Source organism: Oncorhynchus nerka, linkage group LG27, assembly GCF_034236695.1.
Source record: "Oncorhynchus nerka isolate Pitt River linkage group LG27, Oner_Uvic_2.0, whole genome shotgun sequence".
Lineage (NCBI taxonomy): Eukaryota > Metazoa > Chordata > Actinopteri > Salmoniformes > Salmonidae > Oncorhynchus > Oncorhynchus nerka.
The window spans coordinates 48,632,994-48,649,804 of NC_088422.1; the positions used below are offsets into that span (position 1 = coordinate 48,632,994).

General features: G+C 43.1%; 1 protein-coding gene across 1 annotated transcript in view; it reads right to left on the reverse strand.

Annotated features, from left to right (window-relative positions):
- ksr2 (kinase suppressor of ras 2) overlaps window positions 1–16,811 on the reverse strand; it is a 145,516-nt gene that overhangs the window by 123,036 nt on the left and 5,669 nt on the right. Inside the window, 3 exon segments of the mRNA XM_065011148.1 lie at window positions 231–266; window positions 12,835–12,985; window positions 14,125–14,265. Coding sequence (XP_064867220.1) covers window positions 231–266; window positions 12,835–12,985; window positions 14,125–14,265 — 328 coding nt within the window.

Sequence of the window (16,811 nt, forward strand, 5' to 3'; positions counted from 1 at the left end):
AAAAGCGAGAGAGCTTGGATCTGACATCAATAGCAGACGTAATGTAGCATGGGCTCAGATAGGAGAGGGGTGGAGGAGGGATGCTTGATTAACCACAGCCACCTTGATCCCTAAACATCAGATGAGAAGCTGGAGATGAGGTTCATGTTGAATAAGTGAGACAGAGGAGTTTGGTTTGGGAGAGCAGAGAAGAGAGAAGTTATATTTTCAGCTTAAATGGAAATATTCACCTCCGTTATTGGGCAATGAGTCATCCTCGAGTTGTTCTTGAAAGAAAAGAGAAGGAAACAAACGTTTAATTGATTTGATAAAAAGATGGTGAAAATATTGTTTGTTTCCTCTCTCTTTCTGTCCATCAGAGACCCAGCCATTGTATTAATCACAGTCACTAAAACTCAACTCTGATCTGAATGCAGTATCCGAATTAGCTCAACAACACTAATGGCTAATGCATTCTCCCGAAAGTCTTGAAGGAAAAAAAGTATTCCTTAGGAGTATTTCTTCCCTGTGATGTTTCAAGACAAGCCCACCAGAGACTTCTGGAGGGACAAGGAGAGGGATAGAGAGATGTGGAGTAGAGGGAGACACATTGGGAGAGGAGAGAGAGAGAGGGAGAGGGCTGAAGTAACAAGAGTGAGCGACTTAAGGCCTCTCGTCTTAGGTCAGGGATCAAAGTTTATCTTCAGCGCGAATGTACATGTTCCCTCCGAGTCTGACTGAGACACTCCTCAGGACAGTACTGTATATACACACACACACACCACGCACACCACTCCACCCACGCACAGCGAGAGACAAACAGTGTCTCCGGGATAGTAGAGTACAGTGTATACCTCGTGTTCAAAACATTAGGAACACCTGCTCTTTCCATGACATAGACTGACCAGGTGAATCCAGGTGAAAGCTATGATCCCTTATTGATGTCACCTGTTAAATCCACTTCAATCAGTGTAGATGAATGTAAGGAGACAGAAGGATTTGAGACAATTGACACATGGATTGTGTATGTGTGCCATTCAGAGGGTGAATGGGAAAGACAAAAGATTTAAAAGCCTTTGAACGGGGTATGGTAGTAGGTGCCAGGTGCACCGGTTTGAGTGTGTCAAGAAATGTTTTTTTCACGCTCCACAGTTTCCTGTGTGTATCAAGAATGGTCCTCCACCCAAAGGACATCCTGTCAACTTGACACAACTGTGGGAAGTCAACATGGACCAGCAACTATGCGGAGTCAACATGGACCAGCATCCCTGTGGAATGCTTTCGACACCTTGTAGATTCCATGCCCTGACAAATTGAGGCTGTTCTGGGGGCAATAGGGGGTGCAAATCAATATTAGGAAGGTGTTCCTCATGTTTGTACACTCAGTGTACACAGACTATAGGAGTCCTAAGGGATGTGTCCACTCATAGGCACAGACTGGGACTGGGAGACGGGTTGGTTGTTAAAAGACATCCCTCACAAACTAGCGGAAAAGTCTGTATTTTAGAGGGGTATTTTACAGCCAGGCCAGAGTTCAAACTGCACTGGACATTAGAATTAGTCATTGCAGTTCTATGGTGGACGTAATGTTCTGTTGTTCAGATAAACAACACTATGGAAGGTTTACAATCAGATCACATAGGCTACAGTGGACTGCCTGCTTGCATGGCTCTCCTACACACAATCACTATCAGTGCTGCACTCAGTCTCAACATACAATAATACAACTTTGCACATAGTTACTCATGGTGTTGCATGTTAATCAACTTCATGCATAAGCCCACATGAGTTAACCCCTGAGATGAGAGAGACTTCTAATGATCGAGGAGAACTGTATACGGGGTTAAACAGTATACAGGGGTATTGGGGTGGAGACGGCCTGTTTAATGGAGTACCTCTGTGCTCTACTCTCTCCTGGAGAGGCACCAGCCTCCTTCCCGCACTTCAAACACACACTGTGGGGACTCTGAAAGTGTGCTGCACAGTGCACCAAGCTCCTCAGACAAGACCAGGATGCAACAGGGAAAGAGCCAGACGGAGCGCTCCTCAACTGCTCAGAAAGGAATAGAAGGTTGAAGATGACGCACGATCAAGCCTCCTTCATTAGCAAAAACGTACGACAAACAAGCCACTCGAAATTAAAAAGTTTGGCATCTCCTCACTTGAAATGTTTCGAAATCATCAAAGAGCCTTCTTCACCCTTGAATGCCAGTAAACTGACATGGGGTCTGTAAATATAGATGACGACGAAACACACACACGCACACACACGCACGCACGCACACAGGCACGCGCACACACACACAAAGCCTGCGATACTGAGGAGGATTTTAGTCAAATTACCAAAGGCTTCTGATCAAATCACAGCCCAGCCATTAATTAAACACAAGACCTGCATAATCCAAAATGGTTTGCAGACATCCATGTAACTGATGAATAGTGTGAATAGTCCACGTCTTAGAGTATCCATTTCCTTGGTATTCATTAATGATATGTACCCACTGATTCTTGAAGAGCATCATGTATTAATGCCTCATGAGCTTAGTTTAACTGCCGTACCCCATCAGAACCCAAAATCTAAGCTTGTTTTACTCCCATGTCATGTTTGTAAACAAAGTAAATGTAAACAAACACTTTATAGCCTCAAAACATGGTCCTTGCATCCATAGCGCTGTCTATGAATTTGAGAGTGGTTACATTTCTCCAGCTCCATCCCTCAGGTTTTTACCGAAACAGGGGCGGGGAGTCGCTTTGTTATTGTTTCAACTGCTTATTGGCCCTTTAATTTACCAACCATACTAGTATTTTACTTGCTCGGCTAGCCATCCACTTCACTCTGGCCAAACGCCAAGCCCACTAACGTTTCTTCTCCACGATGAGTCTGGAATTTATCTCTTCATCGTGTGTATGCGAACACATTCAAAAAACTGTTCTGATTCATCCCAGAAACCAATGAGTTGGGCCAGAGCCTGAACACAAGTGTGTAAGGCAAGAGATAGAGAAAGGAGGAGATAAGAATCCTATTGGGCAATGAATGAAGGAACATATAACACCCCACCCATCACACTGTCGACAAATCGCATTCATATTGTCATGCTGCATCATTCAATTGCTAAGCTAATCGTCGCACAATCCCTTCTCAAAGTCAAGGCTATCAGTCGAGAAATCTGCCTATTTTCCTCTAAAATAACTAATGTCACCATTCCAAAGCTATGTGATATTACAGAGAGCAAGTTAATTACCTCACTTCTCAGAAAAGATTTGTAATGTACTTGTTCATGAAATTCATTCTAATGTTGGGTTTTTGAGTTTACGCCCAATTGAGTCCCATTCACTCCTTGAAGGAGTGCTCTCCTTATCCCAGAATCGCCCAGAATGCACCACGCGGCCTATTAATGACGCATGGGCAACTTACAAAATGGCTGTTAATATGATTCCAATGGAGTTTCCCATCTCCTCCAAAGTGTCTCTGGTAACGTGCCATTTCGGGAAATTAGTCAATGGCTTAGATCCTCTGATTGGTAAGAGATGAGTCTCAGACAAATCTATGCAGTGACAGACAGAACAGGGGAATAAAATTCAATATGAGTCTTAGCAAATGGTCAATCAAAATTCTAACAGAACTCGACTGCAGTTAGTTCATGTGATCTCACTTGTAATAACAACAACAAAATATATATATTGTTCATTATTTAGCTCTTCTTTATCCCATTTAGTCCTTCTCTATGGGGCTCCCTATTGCTCAACAAGACTCCCCCAATAGCTTACAATTACGGTATCTTGCACCCTATGAGTCCCCATAGCTCACAAATGTTCCAAAGCCCATTCATTCTAGTACTTTGGTTCCACCTGTCTGTAGATTGGCATGTGCAGCCAGTGTTCTCTGTGTTGTCACTTTGCAGTAGCAGAGGCCCTATACAGTACAGTAGCCTGAATTACCTCCATAGTGCTTCACAACACTTTGGCCCAACAATACACCAGTCAGAGGAGATGTACTGTATGAGTAATTATCCAAGATAATGATTTTTGGTAAATGGCCAACACATTATACATCCCCATTGTCAATAGGAGATCTTTACATGGGGAGAGTGTTGGGAGAAAAGGTGGTTAACAGCATACTAATTGGACTAATTAGGACCAGGCTTTGGCTGTTGTGTGGTAAATGGCAGAGAAAGGCCACTGGGATTCTATCTGGTCCATTAAACTGCCATAATAAGGCTGCATGGCAAATTACACCCTATTTCCTACATAGGGCCCATAGGGCTCTGGTCAAAAGTAGTGAATAGGTTGGCATTTGGGATAAACCCTTTGTGAAAGGATGCCATATGCTCCTCGGGAAGAATCCCTGGAAGGATTGTTTTTTAATTAGTCTTTTGAATTGGATGACTGTGGACGACGGTGGTTCTACGGCATCATCAGTAGCTAGATAGCACTTTATGTTGGCTAACTAATCTATCATTGTCCAGGTGATAGGTAACCTAAAAGTTGTTTCTCCACCTTCTGGCATCTGTGAACATCCCCTGATTTCTCTCCCTTATTCTCGCTCTTCATTCTCCTCTCATAAATGGAAGAAACTTGCTCTCCTTTCCCTACTCCTTCTCTCCTCTCCCCTGTTCGCTTGTCCTCTCTTTTCCTCCTCTCCTCTTCTCCTCTACCATACTCCTTCCCTCTCCTCCTCTTCTCCTCAACCATACTCCTTCCCTCCTCTCTCCTCTACCATACTCCTTCCCTCTCCTCTTCTCCTCTACCATACTCCTTCCCTCTCCTCCTCTCCTCTTCTACCATACTCCATCCCTCTCCTCCTCTCCTCTTCTCCTCTACCATACTCCTTCCCTCTCCTCCTCTCCTCTACCATACACCTTCTCTCTCCTCCTCTCCTCTTCTACCATACTCCATCCCTCTCCTCCTCTCCTCTTCTCCTCTACCATTCTCCTTCCCTCTCCTCCTCTCCTCTTCTACCATACTCCATCCCTCTCCTCCTCTCCTCTTCTACCATACTCCATCCCTCTCCTCCTCTCCTCTTCTACCATACTCCATCCCTCTCCTCCTCTCCTCTTCTACCATACTCCATCCCACTCCTCCTCTCCTCTTCTACCATACTCTTCCCACTCCTCCTCTCCTCTTCTACCATACTCCTTCCCTCTCCTCCTCTCCTCTTCTACCATACTCCATCCCACTCCTCCTCTCCTCTTCTACCATAATCCTTCCCTCTCCTCTTCTCCTCTTCTACCATACTCCATCCCACTCCTCCTCTCCTCTTCTACCATACTCTTCCCACTCCTCCTCTCCTCTTCTACCATAATCCTTCCCTCTCCTCTTTTCTTCGTTTTCCCTCCTTTCCCTTCCCCATTCACTCCTCCTCTCTTCCTCTCCTGTACTGTCATCACCTCTCTATGTCTCTTCTCCCATACGCCTCTGCTCTCCTCTCCTAATCTCCTCCTCTCCTTTTTTTTCTATACTCAAAGATGGCATTTGAAGCCAATTAATAGTGAGTGTAATTGAACCGGTCTTAAGGCATGGCAAGCGTGGGGACAGTCCATTTAATGACGAAAAGATGAGTGAGGACAGATACTGAATCTGAGACTTCAGGGCACGAATTGTCTCTCTCATGTAAACTTAACTCTAAGCGTTAGGACTAGATCAATACTATTAGTAAGGACAAGCCAGGATGTTGGGTTTACAGTGTGTGTGTGTGTGTGTGTGTGCGTGTGCATGTGTGGGCGCCTGAAGAGGAGCATGCTGGGTCATAGAATGTGTGGATATTGCAGCAACACAGAGGACCGACTGACGAACCCCTAGCTGGGATAATATGAGTCATTACTAAAGCAACTTGTGCGCTGAAATACAAACCAAGAGCTTTGTTGAAAGCGACAATCACCGTGCATTTGTTTTTAGCGTAATAAACCATTCTACGTGTTCTTAATAGCTGACATTCTCATTTACTATGTTCACTTTTTACTATGCATTTATGTGTTACGCTTCTCTATTTGACCCTTTAAAACCTTTTTATGTATGCAACTGTGACAGACATCCCTGTACTTCCTTAACCATACGTCTTCCCCACTAACAAGCTCACACAGAGACTGAAACGCGGGACCTCTGTCTCCGCAAACACACCCCACTGGGCACAAAATGGTGGAATCAACATTGGTTCAATGTAATTTGTCAATGTATTGTGAACGTGGAATCTACGTGGAAAATACATTGGATTTTTTTTAAAGTCATCAACGTAAACTGCTGTTTCGAGGGTGAAATTTCAACCACAGGATTGTCATCATGGTAATCAAATGTTATATATATATATATATATATATATATATATATATATATATATATATATGTATGTTGAATTTGTACCTTTAAAACAATGTCAGATTTTTTTATACACAGTATCAGAATAAGAAAAGACAGTCTGGGCAGCATCTCCTACTGGAGGACTGATCTATCAACTGCTACCCTTTAGACTCCCATCCAAGGTTTTAACCAAGCCCAACCCTACTTAGCTTTGATATTTGTCGCTAACTATTAGCAATGTCCTATTGTGAGCATGATTGTTGAGAAATCTCCCCTTAACTATCTCCCCTAAACTAAATAGATTCACTTTTGCTATCGAAGTCAAGGAAGCAAGAAAAATGTTACCATACTTTATCACACATCAATGATGATATTTAGGCCTACAGTTGAAGTCGGAAGTTTACATACACCTTAGCCAAATACATTTAAACTCAGTTTTTCAAAATTCGTGACATTTAATCATAGTAAAAATTCCCTGTCTTAGGTCAGTTAGGATCACCACTTTATTTTATGTGAAATGTCAGAATAATAGCAGAGAAAATGATTTATTTCAGCTTTTATTTCTTTCATCACATTCCCAGTGGGTCAGAAGTTTACAAGTTAGTATTTAAATTGTTTAACTTGGGTCATACGTTTCGGGTAGCCTTCCACAAGCTTCCCACAATAAATTGGGTGAATTTTGTCACATTACTCCTGACAGAGCTGGTGTAACTGAGTCAGGTTTGTTGGCATCCTTGCTTGTACACGCTTTTTCAGTTCCACCCACACATTTTCTATAGGATGGAGATCAGGGCTTTGTGATGGCCACTCCAATACCTTGACTTTGTTGTCTTTAAGCCATTTTGCCACAACTTTGGAAGTATGCTTGGGGTCATTGTCCATTTGGAAGACCCATTTGCCACCAAGCTTTAACTTCCTGACTGATGTCTTGAGATGTTGCTTCAATATATCCACACATATTTCCTGCCTCATGATGTCATCTATTTTGTGAAGTGCACCAGTCCCTCCTGCAGCAAAGCACCCCCACAACATGATGCTGCCACCTCTGTGCTTCACGGTTGGGATGGTGTTCTTCAGCTTGCAAGCCTCACCCTTTTTCTTCCAAACATAACCTTGGTCATTATGGCCAAACAGTTCTATTTGTGTTTCATCAGACCAGATGAAAGTACAATCTTTGTCCCCATGTGCAGTTGCACACCGTAGTCTGGCTTTTTATGGAGGTTTTGGAGCAGTGGCTTCTTCCTTGCTGAGCGGCCTTTCAGGTTCTGTCGATATAGGACTCGTTTTACTGTGGATAGAGATACTTTTGTACCTGTTTCCTCCAGCATCTTCACAAGGTCCTTTGCTGTTGTTCTGGGATTGATTTGCACTTCTCGCACCAAAGTACATTCATCTCTAGGAGACAGAACGCGTCTCCTTCCTGAGTGGTATTACGGCTGTGTAGTCCCATGGTGTTTATACTTGTGTACTGTTGTTTGTACAGATGAACGTGGTACCTTCAAGCGTTTGGAAATTGCCCCCAAGGATGAACCAGACTTGTGGAGGTCTACAATTTTTTTTCTGAGATCTTGGCTGAATTCTTTTGATTTTCCCATGATGTCAAGCAAAGAGGCACTGAGTTTGAAGGGAGGCCTTGAAATACATGCACAGGTACACCTTCAATTGACTCTAATGATGTCAATTAGCCTATCAGAAGCTTTTAACGCCATGACATAATTTTCAGGAATTTTCCAAGCTGTTTAAAGGCACAGTCAACTTAGTGTCTGTAAACTTCTGACCCACTGGAATTTGTGATACATTGAAATAATCTGTCTGTAAACAATTTTTGGAACCATTACTTGTGTCATGCACAAAGTAGATGTCCTAACCGACTTGCCAAAACTATAGTTTGTTTACAAGAAAGGTGTGGAGTGGCTCCAACCTATGTGTATGTAAACTTCCGACTTCAACTGTATATAGCATTTGCAAAGTCATGAACAGCAATTGTTGGAATTAAACCAGGAATTAAACTAAAAATAGACAACACAATATGCTTAGGGTTTCAAACTCTGGTTGATTTCAAATGTAATGATATTTAGGGATATTTCATTATATTTGGTTGTCAACGCAAACAAATATCAACATATGAAGAAGATGAAGAAAAGTTTATTTAACGTTTATTTGAAGTTTGATTTGATTTAGTCATATTCTATAACTTCAATTTTTGGTTGAGATGGAGACTTGAATCGAAACGATCAATTATTAATTTGTATACAAACTGGAATTAAATCCAGACTCAGTCAGTGGCACAGATGGAACTATCCAAGCAGAAGATACATGTAAATGTTGATATGTGGTTGCACTGTCAACCAAACACAATTCAATATTACCTTTGATTACAGTAGATAGCCTTAACTTTAGGCTATCTTACAAACTAATAACCTTAAAACTAATAACCTTAAAATGAATAACACATCCACAGCCACATTTTGATGTTACAAAAACGACATTTCTTCTTATCTAATCATATAAAGCGGAGGTCGGCAGAGATCGTCGCAATTCCTGTAATAATCTGCACAGAATCTCTTATGGCATTAATCAATCAATCAAACAATGAAATGTATTTATAAAGCCCTTCTTACATCAGCTGATGTAACAAAGTGCTGTACAGAAACCCAGCCTAAACCCCCAAACAGCAAGCAATGCAGGTGTAGAAGCACAGTTTCTAGGAAAAGCTCCCTAGAAAGGCCAGAACCTAGGAAGAAACCTAGAGAGGAACCAGGCTATGAGGGGTGGCCAGTCCTCTTCTGGTTGTGCCGGGTGGAGATTATAACAGAATATGGCCAAGATGTTCAAATGTTGATCAGCAGGGTCAAATAATAATAATCACAGTGGTTGTCGAGGGTGCAACAGGTCAGCGCCTCAGGAGTAAATGTCAGTTGGCTTTTCGTAGCCGATCATTCAGAGTATCTCAGAGTATCTCTAATATCGAAACATTTGAACTTTGCTGTGCTTTTAAAATGGTTGAAAGCGCAGTAATAGATATTTTGGTGACAACTAAACCAAAAATCTGACATTGGTTTTTGCTTTTAGACCAACACATTGGATCTTCATCTAACTTTTAGCTGTCTTTGTCAGTGGGTGAATATAGGTTGTAATCTCATTGATCAACGTCTCAACTAAATTTGACCCGATTAGCCACATTGAAATGACGTAATGTGCCCAGTGGGGCGTTTTACCATCCCTTTTGAAAACATCTTAACCAGCTACGCCACCAAAAAGCTAGCAATTCAGCTGTGCGGGTGGAGATTTTTTCAAGCTGAAGAGTCTGAGTGAGGTTACAAATCCTGTACACCACAATGTTTTCACTAGTCACTGTCTGCTGCTGCTGGCCAACAAAGTCTGCGATGGCCTTAAGAGTCCTTACAAAATAATGTGACAATTATAACTTTTTCATGTGATTCGAGGCAAGAGAATATTCTGCGTATTCATGTTCTGCGTAGGAGTTACAAAGACAGGCTTCCATAGAGGACGATGACGAATCCTCCCAACGGACCCCGTTCCTCTCAGATCATTTCAACAAAAAAATGTAATATTTAAAAGTGGTGGCTGAGCGTGATGGTGTAGCGATGGTTATATTCTTTCCCTTTAGGGTTTAAAGAAAGGGCTGGGAGATAGAATAGGCCTTTCTCTCCCCTTCGCTCTGAGTATGAGTGGCCATTATAACAGCAGCGCAGTGTGTGGTGTTGCTATTACATTCACACCTCTCCCCAGCCATCCGTTTGAAAAGAGCCCATTAATATGTGTGTGTGTGTGTGTGTGTGTGTGTGTGTGTGTGTGTGTGTGTGTGCGCGTGCGTGCGTGCGTGCGTGCGTGCGTGCGTGTGTGTGTGTGCCCATACAATTGTGTCTGTGTGTGTCCAGCGCCTTTTGCTGCCTTTGTGAACCAGGAGGACTGGAGAACAAGCACAGCAGTAGTAGAAGCATTTTCTAATGGAACTGTCTGTATAACACAGAGCTACAGTCTTTGTTATCCATGTTGTGCATTGCTATCTAATGTATAGCTGGGGTGAGTTGGGCTGGGTTGAATCTATTTCATGTATACACCTAGCATATGAGTGATAATCTTTCAGGCTTGACGCACAAACACGCAGAGAGAAAGAGAGAGAGAGAGAGAGAGAGAGAGAGAGACAGACACACAAAAGAAGGACAAACACAAGGACACACACACCCAGCTGGACCCTGTATGGGCGTCCTACCGCCTTGCCGGCTCCTGTGGAGGAAGTCAGAACTCAGTCACCAATCAGCTACCGGCTACAATCTAATCATGCATCAGGAACAGACACACAGACCAGGCCAGACCAGTGTGTGTGTGCGTGCGTGTGCGCGCGCGTGCGTGTGTGTATCCAGCCACTATCTCACCCAGAGCCTATTCAACACCCACAGGTTACAATGAACCTGCCTACTGCCTTGCGTAGGGTGCCATCTTTCGGATTGGACGTTAAAACGGATGCCCTGACTCTCTGTGGTCATTAAAAATCCCATGGCACCCTACGCAGGGCAGTAGGCAGGTTCATTGTAACCTGTGGGTGTTGAATAGGCTCTGGGTGAGATAGTGGCTGGATATACACACACATACACAAAAAAGTAGAGGTGTTAATTCTGGTGACCTGGCCCCATCCCATCATGGCCACCTAATCTTACCCTCAATCCTAATTGGCATATATCACTCCTTACCGCTCCACCTGATAGCTGAGTGTTCTGGAACAAAAAATGGTTGCCGTGCAATACCCAAGTGGGTGCCACACATTAGTGGTGGATGAGGTGTGTTTCCCCCTTCCCCCTTATGTAAAGCAGTTGGTGTACCTAAGTTGGTAAAAACAGCACTACATAAATCCAATGAATTATTATTATTATTATTATTACTGGAGTTAGCTGTGTGTAGAATCAAAGGAGGGAAGGGAAGTGAGCCGATGATGAGCATTTGGGCCGACGGGGCGTTGTGTTATCTGACAACAGTTTGGTACGTGAACAGGTTTTCCTGAAGCAAGATCTGCAGTCCTTTTTCACTTGGAGAAAAGAAAACTGTGTGTTATGGCTTTAACGAGGAGAACACTGGGGTGACAATGCAACTCTTCTCAGCTTGGCTTGACAACATGTCCTAAAGTATTCCCAGTGAAACATATGAGAGACACATCTGATGGGCATTGATTCAAACATTTAGGTGTGTGTGCGTGTGTGTATGTGTGTGTAGGAGGAACACACACGTATATAACAGGTTATCAAACCTAGTGATAGTGCTGGTTTCCTGGTGGTCTAGTGCCCCCTTCTGTTCAGCCCGTAACACTACAACACTATGCTGCTCAGTTCAGAAAATAAACATGTGGTCTGTGCTGCCCTCTATTGGACAAAGTAGCATTGGACTAAATGCCCTGTGTGCTCAGAGGGTGCATCACAATAGTCTACAGCAGTGGTTCCCAACCTTTCTCAGTTAAAGTACCACCAACAAAATGTTGCTCTGCCCTGATTACCACTGAAGTACCCCCTCAAGTGCATTATCCCCTCGTGTGCATTTTACCAGTAGGCCTATGGTCTCATGAATCTTCTCAAGTATCCATTGTGGATAGGCCAAGTACCCCCAGGGTCCTAGTAACCCTGGTTGGGAACCACTGATCTACAGCAGCCTCCTCTCCTCGTATCCACCCTTCATCTATGCTAATCTGAAAACACTGGACAGGTGAAAGCAAAATGTTTCACCTGTCCGATTATTTTACAACAGTGGAGATTAAGAAAAGGAGGCTAGGAGAGCCTTTTAACAATTGAGATACACCCATGGAGAGGAATGAGGAGACAAGACTACTATGAGAATATCACTCAGTCACAGATAAGGGGTTGACTAGCTCTAGTTGTTACAGTATATGAGGGCAGAGAGACTAATGCTGAATTAATACAATAATGGCAAGAGTTATTAATGACTCAATATCTATCATTTATCCCCTACATATTTTCTAGATATTTCCCTTTCTGATCCATTCTGGGCTTTTGCCAAATCAAGCCTTGTATTATTTGAACCTTGCAGGATTTTGCCCCAGTCCAGCACTAACACAACACAATAAACTAGCAGAACTGAATGCACATTTCTGAGATTGCAGCCTACTGAATTCATAATATGTTGCAAAATCTGGTCAACAGGGGGCGACATTCACCATATTATGAAAACTCCTCATGAATTGTACGTATAGATAGCCTAGTACTACCATCCTGATCGCTCGAGCTAGTTAAATATGTTTTGCGTGTAGCTTGTAGCGAAACATACGTAAGCTCGCGAGATCAGGAATGGCTACTGTATAGTACACTAACTGAAAGCTCCCCAATAACTGGCTGTGGGCCTTGCTGAGGCAATAACAACCTGGAGAAGAGTCACGGTTACATTCCAGAGTGCCCTTCCTCTCTCTGTCCCTTCCTCAGCGATTGCATGTGTTAGGGCCCTACCTGACTTGTCCCCACTGTCTGCCTTTCTTCCCTCTCGCCTTTCCTCCCTCCCTCCCTCTCTCCCTCCCTTCGTGTGTGCAGGGATTTCTACCTGACTGGTGGGCCTTCCTGAGGCAGGACAGAGAGGCGTTGAGCCGGGCACACTCCTCGTCGTTGGCTCCAAACTTCTCCATGGCCTCACACACCTGCTCATCACTCATCTCCAGCAGCCCCTCCAGAGTCACGTCGCCTGGATCCATCTCCTACAGAACACACAAAAGTAACCTGGTCCCAGATCTGTTTGTGCTTTTGCCTACTCCATTGTCATTGACAATTCCATTAAGGAGCTGGCAAAAAAGCAGAAACAGACTGGCACCCAGGGTAACACTCAAGTACTATAAGTCAAATTCCAGTTATTGCAGGCAATAGTGACTGCAGGTTATACTTTCTCCCACACAGGGAGTCAGCATACCTGGTTTCCCAGGTCTAAATCAGACACTGATTTAAAGGGGAAAAAACGAAAACCAGCAGACTACTAACACTCCTGGGCCTGTATTTACAAAGAGTATCAGAGAATGCTGACATAAGACCAGGTTTGCCTTTTACATGCTCATCATTATATGGACTTGGAAATCCTTGATCCTACATCAGCACTCCTACCATAAAACACTTTGTAAATATAGGCCCTGGTCTAGACCCACTGACACTGAGTGGCTCCATTCCTATTGTAACAGTGTTGCTTCCGTCCCTCTCCTTGCCCCAACAAATCTTTCTCCTTTGTCAAATAAAGTCTTGATTATTATATTGCTGAAATCCCAATTTGAATCTTTTGATCAAGTGGTTATATAGCCCGCTGTTATACCTGACATATTTGTGTCAAATTCCTGACATTACCATGTTGCACCCCATCATTTATTAAAAACCATTGGAATGCATCAGTTTGATTTGTCCCATATAGAAGTGTTCTGTATAGATATGTCGCATTTATGACAACAACCTTGTTGGTGGCAGCCGACCTGAATGTATATGGCCTATAGCAGTTATTTATTTAGATCCACTCAAGCCTCATGAAGAGAAGTGAAAGCCGTCTGAGCCTTATTCTAGTCCTATGTTTAAATTCAATGTTAAGAAAAGTCACCCGTGAAAAAGGTCATGTTTCAGCTTCTGTCTTGCATAGAGCACTATCTAGCCATTTCAGATCGGCTACACTACCAGGGTAACACCCCTGGCCCAGACCCATATAGTGTCTTTTAACCTACTGCCAGAGGGATTTCAATACTAAAAACATAACTATTTTCTTGTTTTCCCTTACTCTTACTGGCACAAGTTTTGCAGACCATCGGCTATTAGTAAGATGGTATTCCTTGCAATGATAGCGATACGTAGATGTAAATCAATGTACCTCAGTGACCTCCTTCCTCAGGTTGACGATGCGGAACCAGTGTCCCAGTCTGGGGAAGTCCTGTAGCTCAGTGCTGTCCTCCTGTGAGGCCACTCTCACCTTACAGGACAGCTGGCGACTGAAGTACTTCACCAGCTTTCCCTGCAGGGGGGGGGACAGAGGGACATGTGTGAGTTAGAGATGGAGGAGCACAATCAAAAGTTTTGGATGCATGGAATCATAGTCCATAGGAGCAGTACTTTTCAAATCGTAAAAAAAAAAAAAAAATTCAAATGTATTAAAAACTAAAAAATGAAATTTTACATTTACATAAGTATTGTGTTAATGACTGTACATTTGTTTATGTGTAACTCTGTGTTGCTGTTTTTGTCCCACTGCTTTGCTTTTATCTTGGCAGTTGTAAATGAGAACTTGTTCTCAACTGGCCAACCTGGTTAAATAAAGGTGAAATATAAGATCAAATAAAAAAGTATTCAGACCCTTTACTCAGTACTTTGTTAAAGCACATTTGGCAGCGATTACAGCCTCGAGTCTTCTTGGGTAAGACGCTACAAGTTTGGCACACCTGTACTTGGGGAGTTTCTCTCATTCTTCTCTGCAGATCCTCTCATGCTCTGTCAGCTATTTTCAGGTCTCTCCAGAGATGTTTGATCGGGTTCAAGAAAAACATCCCCACAGCATGATGCTGCCATCAACATGCTTCAGTGTAGGGATGGTGCCAAGTTTCCTCCGGATGTGACGCTTGGCATTCAGGCCAAAGAGTTCAATCTTGGTTTCATCAGACCACAGAATCTGGTTTCTCATGGTCTGAGAGTCCTTTAGGTGTCTTTTGGCAAACTCCAAGTGGGCTGTCATGTGCCTTTTACTGAGGAGTGGCTTCCGTCTGGCCACTCTACCATAAAGGCCTGATTGATGGGGTTCTGCAGAAATGATTGTCCCTCTGGAAGGTTCTCCCATCTCCACAGAGGAATTCTGGAGCTCTGTCAGAGTGACCATCGGGTTCTTGGTCACCTTCCTGACCAAGGGCATTCCCCCCGATTTCTCAGTTTGGCCGGGCGGCCAGCTCTAGGAAGAGTCTTGCTGGTTCCAAACTTCTTCCATCTAAGAATGATGGAGGACACTGTGTTCTTGGGGACCTTCAATGCTGCAGAAATGTTTAGGTACCCTTCACCAGATCTGTACCTCGACACAATCCTGTCTCGGAGCTCTACGGACATTTCCTTCGACCTCATAGCTTGGTTTTTGCTGTGACATACACTGCCAACTGTGGGTCCTTATATAGACAGGTGTGTGACTTTCCAAATCATGTCCAATGAATTTAATTTACCACAGGTGGACTCCAATCAAGTTGTAGAAACATCTCAAGGATGATCAATGGAAACAGTGTGCACCTGAGCTTAATTTCGAGTCTCATAGCAAAGGGTCTGAATACTTATTTTAACAAGGTATTTCTGTTTATTATTTCTAATACATTTGCAAACATTTATAAAAACCTGTTTTGGCTTTGTCATTACGTGAGGATTGATGAGGAAATGTTTTTATTTAATCAATTTTAGACTAAGGCTGTGATGTAACAAAATGTGGGAAAGGGGAAGGGGTCTGAATACTTTCCGAATGCCCTGTATAGTGTAGTTTGGATTAACTACCAACTAACAAAACTGCACTCTCAAAAAGTGAGATCCATCTATTCCATACTCTGCCCATGTTCATTAATCACACGTGCTAAAGGATCAGTGCAGTAAAAATACATTTCCCTGTGTTTGATATACTATTGGACAACAGCTGATGAAACTAACACTGTAAAAGAGTAAAAAAATGTGATCATTGTTATTTCCTGGTAGTTGCTGGTTGAAAATACAATCTACACAGGACCTTCTAATCCCTATTACTGCAAATAATGGTTATAATAATATTTGCATATCAGTTCTGTGAACAGGATATACGGCAGGAAGTTAGATATATAAAATAATGACCGTGACTTCTGGTGTATTTGCAGAACCACATTAAAGGTCTCTACCCACTTTGCCAGCAGCATACCACCCAGCATCCCACTGCTGGCTTGCCTCTGAAGCTAAGCAGGGTTGGTCCTAGTCGGTCCCTGAATAGGAGATCAGGTGTTGCTAGAAGTGGTGTTGGAGGGCCAATAGGAGGCACTCTTTCCTCTGGTCCAAAAAATAATATCCCAATGCCCCAGGGCAGTGATTGGGGACATTTCCCTGTGTAGGCTGCTGTCTTTCGGATGGGATGTTAAAACGGGTGTCCTGACTCTCTGTGGTCACTAAAGATCCTACGGCACTCATCATAAGAGTAGGGGTGTTAACCCTGGCATCCTGGCTAACTTCCCAATCTGACCATCAAGGCCACCTAATCATCCCCAGCTTCCAATTGGCTCATTCCTCCCCTGTTTTCTCCCCTGTAACTATTCCCCAGGTCGTTGCTGTAAATGAGAATGTGTTCTATGTCAACTTACCTGGTCAAAATGTATAAACTTTAAACCAAAACAGAATTTCTCTAGGCCTTTATGAAACTATCGTTTATTTGTTCAAGGCAATTTGAGATAATTCACTCTCAATTAAATGTCCTTTACTGGCTGTGCCAATATATCAATAGAACAACAATAGAACAACAACAAATTCCTGGACAAACTGAACGACATCTCTCCACTTTACCCTGCCCATGGCATGGAT